This window comes from Ctenopharyngodon idella, chromosome 9 (assembly GCF_019924925.1).
Source record: "Ctenopharyngodon idella isolate HZGC_01 chromosome 9, HZGC01, whole genome shotgun sequence".
Lineage (NCBI taxonomy): Eukaryota > Metazoa > Chordata > Actinopteri > Cypriniformes > Xenocyprididae > Ctenopharyngodon > Ctenopharyngodon idella.
Window position 1 is genome coordinate 20,495,122 of NC_067228.1, and position 8,766 is coordinate 20,503,887.

General features: G+C 39.3%; 1 protein-coding gene across 2 annotated transcripts; it reads left to right on the top strand.

The window, feature by feature from the left end:
• Positions 1 to 175: 175 nt before the first annotated feature.
• On the top strand, positions 176 to 7,764 carry cenpj (centromere protein J). 2 transcript variants are annotated; one of them, XM_051906046.1, is made up of 15 exons: positions 176 to 325; positions 1,515 to 1,904; positions 2,193 to 2,307; positions 2,517 to 2,664; positions 2,746 to 2,827; positions 3,376 to 4,693; positions 5,032 to 5,155; positions 5,315 to 5,480; positions 5,586 to 5,840; positions 6,053 to 6,128; positions 6,234 to 6,427; positions 6,619 to 6,759; positions 6,990 to 7,074; positions 7,163 to 7,283; positions 7,376 to 7,764. In XM_051906046.1, exons 2-15 carry the CDS (start codon positions 1,539 to 1,541, stop codon positions 7,566 to 7,568), a joined length of 3,384 nt encoding a protein of 1,127 aa, XP_051762006.1. In that variant the 5' UTR covers positions 176 to 325; positions 1,515 to 1,538; the 3' UTR covers positions 7,569 to 7,764. The 2 variants fall into 2 exon arrangements, with proteins under 2 accessions (XP_051762006.1, XP_051762007.1); XM_051906047.1 differs by having other exon boundaries at positions 6,372 to 6,427.
• The last annotated feature ends 1,002 nt before the right edge of the window (positions 7,765 to 8,766 follow it).

Here is an 8,766-nt window from a genome sequence, read left to right on the forward strand (position 1 = left end):
AGGGGGAAATCTGAATTGTGAGATATAAACACAATTGCGAGGACAAAAGTCGGAATTGTGCGATAAAAAGTCGCAATTACCTTATTTTATTTTATTTATTTATTCCGTGGCGGAAACAAGCTTAGTAGTCCTTGACAAACACGACGGGGGGAGGAGCATAGGAAATACTTTCTGACTGCAGCTACCATCATGCACCGGTGTTTTCATTTTCATTCGTCTGTCTCGCGGGCAATGCTTTGTTATGGCGGCATCGTTCGAAACTTACCAAAGTTCAGACGTCAACTGCTGAAATCTTTAAATACCCGCCTCGGCAACTCAAACCAAGGTATGACACATTCATTCACAGCTCTTTAGCGATTTTTAAAAATGATAACTGCATCTAAAACTGGAATTATGTTAGAACATGCTTACAATCTTGCTGTGTCTTCAAAATATTGTTTATAATTGCCGAACAGATCCAGTATTAAAACTTATTGTGCTGCCTACCTAGACAAGATTTTGCTCGTCACTGGCAGATTGTTTCATTTATGTCAATTGCAGCTGCTTCAGAGGCACTGGCAGACAGACATTGTTTGATTGAGTGTGTTGTTTATCTGTGTGTGACATAGAGAGCTTATTTTATTAGAGAATTGGATAAAAGTGAAATGCTAGAGTCGGGATTTTAATTTTAATGCACTAATAGCCTATTTCTAACAATTGGTCATCATACTCAGTAGTTAAATAACCTTGAATCAACTCGATGCTTCAGGCATAAGACAGTAGGTGCAGTTATTCACAAAATGCTACACTCAGAATAATGGAGGGCAACTTTAATGTATATGTATACATGCGCATTAATAATTAAAAAAAAAAAATTATATAGTGTGTATATAGTGTACCTTATATAATAGTACCATATCTGCTGTACTTTTATGGGGTCAGATGTGTGTACATTTTGTTATAGGCCCTTTCTGTTGTGGTCATATAAACAGAGAGATGCACATGAGAAAAGTGATGAGCTTTTCATGCTAGAACAAAGTAAATTTTCCACATGGCAGGTAAACAGTATCTAAAATATGCAAAACAAATATCATACAATGTAAAACATCATACAAGCTTTTTGGATTTTTGAATTACTAAATTAAGCATTTTTCCTAAAACTAAATGTGGGTTGAATTGTGCCATTTACTCAACTAATAGTGATGAGCTTTGCATTCAAATGCAGGAAATAATATAATTTTTATGAATACTCTTAAACGTTCAGTTATCCTAAATATTAAACCTTTTCCAGGCTGGTTTATGAAAATGTGAAAGTGTGCAGTAAAATAACACTATGAAATTGGACTTTGCATTAGTAAATTGTATTTCTTATTTGTCTTTCTATAAACCACAAATTAAGCAAAAGGTGGCACAGCTTACTCCACTACATATAGAAATAAAGTACTCTGCTCTCTTATCTTCTTATTTCTGTCTGTCTGAATAACTGCACATAACATGACCAGTTTAAACATGAATTTGTGAACCCACCTTTTTAGGGTTTGAGTCAGGCCAACATCATCATGATGTCATCTCCAGCTGGACTCCAGCAAGGGCAGTTTCATTTCCTCTCCCAGTGGATGCCAGACAGCTCCCGCGCTGGGGTGATATTAAACGGGTCCCCAGGAGAAGCCGGTTCCGAGTCAGTCCGGAGCAGCGGCAGTCTGGTGGTTCGGGACCCAGATGACTCCTTTAGCTGTCAGTTTGCCCCACTGCCTATCTCCCGAAGCAGCAGCTGTGCCAGCGTGGATGTGTGTAGTCCAGGTGGAAGTGGCAAGACACTCAGGGAAACTGAGTTGTTTGATGCATCTTTAAACAGTGAGATGCAAAGTATCCAAGATGTTTTAAGAAACACACGGGATCTGCCATTAATAGCTAAGCTTGACCAGGTGGGTTAAGGTCCCCAGTTAATGTAAATTTTGCAGAGATCTTGCTTTAATATATTTGTCTGCTTATTTTCTTTTTGGGTATTTTAATTAGAGTTGATTTCATCTCATATGTCAAGATATAGGGATGTTCTGTTGCTTGATGGTATTTTACTTTTTTCAAAAATATGTGAAATAATTTAGATTTCTTATTTAGAATGTGTTACTCAGTCAAAACATTTAAAGCAACAACGTTTCAAATGTTTCAGGGTTAGTTTTGTAAATGATTTAATGACTTGTTTATGTATCCAGCTGAAACAAATGCAACATCGCATGCAGGAGCAGCTAAAAGCCCATCAGCAGGAACAGCTGCTTAGATTACAACATGAACCACAAAGGCTTCTGGGAAAACCACAGAATACTGCAGGTACATGATTTATAGTACATGTGTCATTCATCTGTACACTAAAAGCATTTAACCTTGGTTGAACAACAAAAATTAAGCTGTTAAGGCATTGTATCTCACCTTAAATACAGTATATATATAACACTGTGTGGTCTAAACTTCATTTTATATGGTCGATAACCATCAAGACGGGCTGAGCTTTGACCAACTTTCTCCATATGCTGCTCTAGAGACCAGTATGTTGAACCAGGAACAAAGTGTGGTGGAGTTAAACACTGGACATGATGACACTGATCCTGATTATGAAGAATCACTTCAGTCAACGATAGAAGATCAAACTCTGTATAGAAAAGGATGTAACTCAGAGCCACAGGACAGGTAAAGATGGAATACATTGCTTTGACAATGGACAAATGTATTGCGTCAGTCTGGTTAAAGTGTTGTGTGTATTTGTTGTAGACCTATCAAATCAGGTTTGAGAACATTTGAGGAAATACTGGAAGAGCAGCTCAAGATGGAAAACCAGAGACTGATGGGCAAGGTCAGTTACAGGTCAAAAATACAAAAATGTGTACATCCCACAAACCCAACTAGGGTTCAGGTGCAGCATAACAAAAGTGCAAATGTAGGCAAAAAACAAACCTGAAGATTGTATGAGCTACAATAAAGTTTTTTTTGGAGCAGTCATATCAGTGTGCGGACATCATGTTTGTTTTTTGTTATAGAACATGTTTCTTAGTGTACAACCTTTAGCAGACATACAAATTAATGTTCATGTTGACAACGATGTGCTCAGCTAAAGACTGCGGAGATGTCAGTGATGTTTAGAATCAGTAATAAATACAATCAAAACTTGTCAAGTGGTGTTTTTGAGGTATAAAACAGACTTGTGAGTTTTTTGCTATATCTTTAAAGGCAGTTTTTCAACTATATCTTATCAAAATATGACCAAACATATTTTGATAGGATATAAGTATACTGTATATAATCATCTGTGCAGTACAAAACATATATGTAGCATTTTTGATGTAATGTGGATAGGCCTCATCTATCTTCATGTCTCATCTTCTTTCATATTCACTTATGTAGAATGCTCCAGCTGAAAGTGTGAAGGTAAAGAGACCCTTTCTTAAACGAGGAGAAGGTCTGACCAGGTTTACCAAGGGAAAAGCCGTTGTGCCATCACACAAAAGCAGTCCATCTAACCCCAAGCCCTACTCATGCCCAAATCCAAAACTTTCCCAAGGCCCAGACATGAAGTCCAAGAGGAAGTCCATAATAAACAAAACTGAAGGCTCAAAAACAACACACCATGTGATCCAACGCAAGACTGCTATGCTCAACAAAGAGAACTTTCCTCAGAATAAAACCATAGCACCAGTCACCAAGATGACAGTTCAACCTCATGTTCTTGTTGCACACCAGGGTCAGAATATGGGCTCCATCTCAGCTCAGTTCCAGCGAAAACCTGATCCCTTATCCAAGCAGAAAATCAACAGTGTCCCTACAACAAACAGCAATAAGGAACAAGCATGTAATCGCATGGAGGATAATGCTCGTGTTGCAGAAAACTCATTTGAGGTGTGGTTTACGGAGCGGAGGGAGCGCTGGGAACAAGATCACCAGCGTGAATGTGTTGAACTCGGCGAGTTTGAGTTGCTAGAAAGAGCAGCAGATGAAATATCCTTTTCTAGCAACTCATCCTTCATCAGCACCCTCCTTCAGAAAGACCATAGACGTCTCTCCTCCACACCCATCAAATCGACCTATCAATTTGCACAAGGGCCCACAGTAGCTCCTGGTCCCACATTGGGTCATAGCTTACCAGTGCCGCCTACAAACACTGCGATACAGAGAGACCTCATTGGCACGAGGCCGAACGATCTAATGAAAGGATTCTCTGAAGAGGAAACTGATGAAAAGTTGGATGACAACTCATTGTGCAGTAACTCGGAGTTGCAACCCCTTCCCAACATGTCCAATCCACCTATAAGCCATTGCTTTCAAGTGCCCACCACTCTGCCTTACGATAAACGCACCTATCAAGACAGGGACGGAGCCAGCAGTCCAGAGGGGGATGAAAGGAATTCGAGTAACAATGGAGACTCTACTCTTGTAGAATCAAGGGTCCAGTTAGAGTTTGATGATGATGATACCTGGAATGAACCTGAGGATGAGTCCTGCTGTCCTGCAGAGGAATCCTTACCAGAGAGGGCACTGAAAAGGAAGGTTGCCTTTTCTAAGGGGGTAAAACCAGTAGGTGGTAGTCCACATGCAGTTGGAAATCAGAAAGAAGCCCCACCTACATGCCAGTTGGTATCAAAGCTGTTTCCAGTGCTAAAGGCTAAACCTTCTCCTCCAGTAACTACGCAGGAACCACAGAACATGCCCAGTGAAGAAGGAGCAGGTAACGGTAGTAGTTTTGATGTTCTACATACAACTACAGAATGTGCTTATTGAAATGTTTTTACATTTTAAATCATTATCATCACAAACAACTTATTAATTACATTCAGTATCTTCAAACCTGCATCCTAATGAAGTAATGATCACAATCAATGCAGTGTAAAACTAAAGTATTTTAATAAGTAATAAGTATTTTTCTAGGGATGTCTTCAGTGTCACATGATCCTCCAGAAATTATTCTAACATGCTGATTTGGTGCTTAAGAATCATTTCTTATAGAAACATTTCTCAGGGTACTTGCATGATCCTACTAAATCCTGAAACAATTTTTTTTTTTAGCTCAATCAAGACTTCTTCGTGAGCGTTTGGTGGAGCTGGAAACAGAGATTGAAAGGTTCAAATCTGAGAATGCGACACTGGCCAAACTAAAGCAGGAGAACCAGGAAACAAGAGATAAGCTTAAGTATGGCCCTTACATTTCTTGTATATTTTACATGTCTCTGTATATTTTAATATATATTTCACTGTTGTTCACAGCTAAACTGCAAATGCCTTGGCAATATGAACGTACAGTTACTTGTCATGCCAAAAAACAAAACAATTAAATTTTTTTTCAATGCAGGAAAGACAGGGCTGAATTTGAAAAGAAGAGAATGGAAGAAATTGCAAAGTGGGAGGAGTTTAAAAGAGAGGAAAATAAGAAACTGCAGCGTGAAAAGAAGCTTTTTGAAAAGCATGCAGCAACTGTGAGAGCAAGACCTGACAAACAAGAACGAGATGAGATCCAGGTCCGGTTTTATTGTTGTCTTATTGGAAAAGTATCATTTGGACACTATTTGTATTATACTATTTGTTATTATAATTAATTGTTAATTGGTTTATGTCTGTATCAGGCTCTAAAGCAGCAATTAAACGTGCTGCAGGAGGATCTGCGCAAACGAGAGGCTCGTTGGAGCAACACGCAGAGCCGTCTCCGGCAGCAGGTAGACTCTCTGAGTGCAGAGAACGCATCCCTTAGAGACCAAGTGCGGACACTGGAGAAACTGCGTCTCAGTGCGTGGAAGAGTGCTGAGAAAGAGAAGGAAAAAGGAAGGTTTTCTGCGTCTAGCAGTAGAACTAGTACTGGATCCAAATGTACAGGTTCCACGGTAAGTGTGGAGTGGCAGGTCTGAAATGTTTTTGCAACTTTCCCTTTATAGACGGGTAGATTCAACACTTTTGTCTCACATACATAACACTGAAATAACTGAATAGTAATTTCCAAAGGATTGCTTATTTATATAAATAACTTAAGTAGACCTATAAACATGTTCATTTCTATGTCACACTCTTACTAGTATGTCTGTCTTTGTGTGTCTAGAGTCCCTCCCTGAGTTCAAAAAGCAACAGCAGCAGAAAGGGAAGTCCAGAGACACATATTCCTCTCACAGACTCAGGTAGGTATTATTTATCAACATCTCTAGTGCATATTTCTAGTGTGTGTTTTTAGTGTGATTACCATGTAGTATGGCTCCCAACTAATTAATCACATTTTGCCTCAGCTTTTTTCCCTGAGCAAATGAAAGAGGGTATCAGCTTCAAAAGTGAGCACAGTCCAGTGGGAACTCAGTGTTCAGATGGACTGGTTATGACTCAGAGGAACCATGATGCTCCACTGATTAACTCTCTCCCTAACACAGCTGTCATTGGACAGTCAGAGGAGGAACAGGAAGAGATCACGCAGTCAGACAGCAAGGTAATCTGTCTTGTTTAGATCCAATTCAAAGCTCAAATAGTACTGACATTGAGGGGAATGCTATATAAAACAAAACTGAGCCACACCATTCCATTAGGGAAATGTGGAAATGGTCACATTACTAAAGTTGTCAAAATGCCCAATTTAAAATGGAATTCAGGGTCTAACTCAAATAATCATGTGGGTTTCAGATTGAGAAGGTTCTTCCTGATGGAGGCCGACTTGTTGTTTTTCCAAATGGCACAAGGAAAGAGCTCTCTGCTGACGGACAGACTGTCAAAGTCATGTTTTTCAACGGGGATGTAAAACATACAATGCCTGATCACAGAGTGGTGAGCCATGGACTCTGAAGAGCACTGTTTCCATCTGTTATTATGAAGTTTACACCCGTTTAATGTATTAATTGTGTGAAAACATTCTTCCATTTTACATGCTGTATTTAAATGTTTAACAGTGGTGCTAAGGTTTTTTTGGTATAATGGGGTTTTGACAATTCACAATTAAAATGAAGTGAATTTAAAATCAGCAAAGCTTTTTAATTAATAATGTCATTCTCTTTCAGATTTATTACTACGCAGAAGCTCAGACCACACACATCACCTACCCTGATGGGATGGAAGTGCTTCAGTTTCCTAACAATCAAACAGGTGGGCCTGAATTTATTTCAAAATGAATATTTACAGTTCTTCCAGACTACATTTTAAGTCTTAATCTTCCCCCCCATGCCTATTTTAGAGAAACACTTCCCAGATGGACGTAAGGAAATCACTTTTCCTGATCAGACGGTCAAGACTCTTTATCCTGATGGAAGAGAAGAAAGTGTACTGACAGATGGAACAATAATACAGCTGAATCCGTGAGTACAACTCATGGCCCTCCACCTCAGTGTGTTATAATAAAGAGACACCTAACATATTAAAGTCAGAGCATTTTTATTCTTTCTTTCAGGGATGGTAGTAAGGTAATCCAGTTTAACACAGGTCAGCGTGAGATCCACACTACAGATTTTAAAAGACGGGAATATCCAGATGGTACGATTAAAACAGTTTACTCAGATGGACGGCAGGAGACACAATACCCAACAGGACGTGTGCGGTTAAAAGATGCACAGGGTCATGTCATTATGGACACTAAGGCATGAATGTTATCAAAATATTCTGTTTTATTGAAGGAAAACTAATGGGATTGAATGAATTTAAGTGAAAGTGTGTGTATTTTGTAAATGTCAATTATTTATTTCTGTAAAAAAAATCTTTGTATGTTGAGTTTAAACAGTTGTGTGTGAAAGTGTAGTTCTAAATGATACTTTTTAGAGAAATAAAATAGGCTTGATGCCATTCAGTGACTTGTAATAAATAATGATAAACTGCCTAGTCAGTGTGGATATCAATAGAACAGGTCACTACAGCCATGGACAAAAGTATTGGCAGTGACAATTTGTTTCTCAAAGTTTGCTGCTTCAGTGTAACTACGATCTTATCATTTCTGAAACCATAATCATTTCACAAGTTTTAAAAGCTTTTATTGGCAAAACCATTCAATATTTACAGTGTTGACCCTTTTTCACCAACCTCTGGAATTCACTCTGGCATGCTGGATATCACCTTCTGGGCCAAGTCCTGACTGAGGGCGAGCCATTCTTACCTTATTACTGCTTGGAGTTGATTACAATTTGTGGACTGCTGCTTGTTCTCTTGCCTTTTGTGGATTGACCACAGGTTCTCTATGAGATTAAGATTCAAGGCATTTCCTGGCCACGGATCCAAAATGTCAATGTAATAGTCTCCAAGCCACTTCATTATCACACTTGCCTTGTGACATAGTGCTCCATCATGCTGGAAATGCACAGATGATCACCAAATTGCTCCTGGATCATTGGGATAAGTTGCTCTTGCAGGATGTTTTGAGACCATTCATTATTCATGACAGTGTTTTTAAGCAGAATTGTGAGAGAGCCCACTTCCTTCTCTGGACAAACAATATCCAGATGCCCCACAGTTGGAAGGAAAAATGTATTTGCACTAGTCTTCTGCTTCCAATCCTTGTACTTTCTGCAGAATTTCAGTCTGTCCTTGATGTTTTTCTTGGAGAGAAGCGGCTATTTGCTGCCCCTCTTGACACCAGGCCTTTGTCTAAAAGTCTTTGCCTCACTGTGTGTGCAGATGCACTCACACCCACCTGCTGCCAATAATAACCAAGTTCTGCACTGGTGGTGACATGATTCTGTAGTTGACTTTTTAGGAGGAGACTGTCCTGTCACATGCTGGACACTCCTGGGGCGTCCTGAATCCTTCTTTAGTGCAGTTGAACCTCTCTCTTTGGAAGTTCTCAATGATCCA

Coding starts and splice junctions, on each gene's coding strand:
- cenpj (XM_051906046.1), top strand. CDS start 1,539: ATGATGTCATCTCCAGCTGGACTCCAGCAAGGGCAGTTTCATTTCCTC. Junction 5,841..6,052: donor CCAAATGTACAGGTTCCACG/GTAAGTGTGGAG, acceptor TTGTGTGTCTAG/AGTCCCTCCCTGAGTTCAAA. Junction 6,760..6,989: donor CAATGCCTGATCACAGAGTG/GTGAGCCATGGA, acceptor ATTCTCTTTCAG/ATTTATTACTACGCAGAAGC.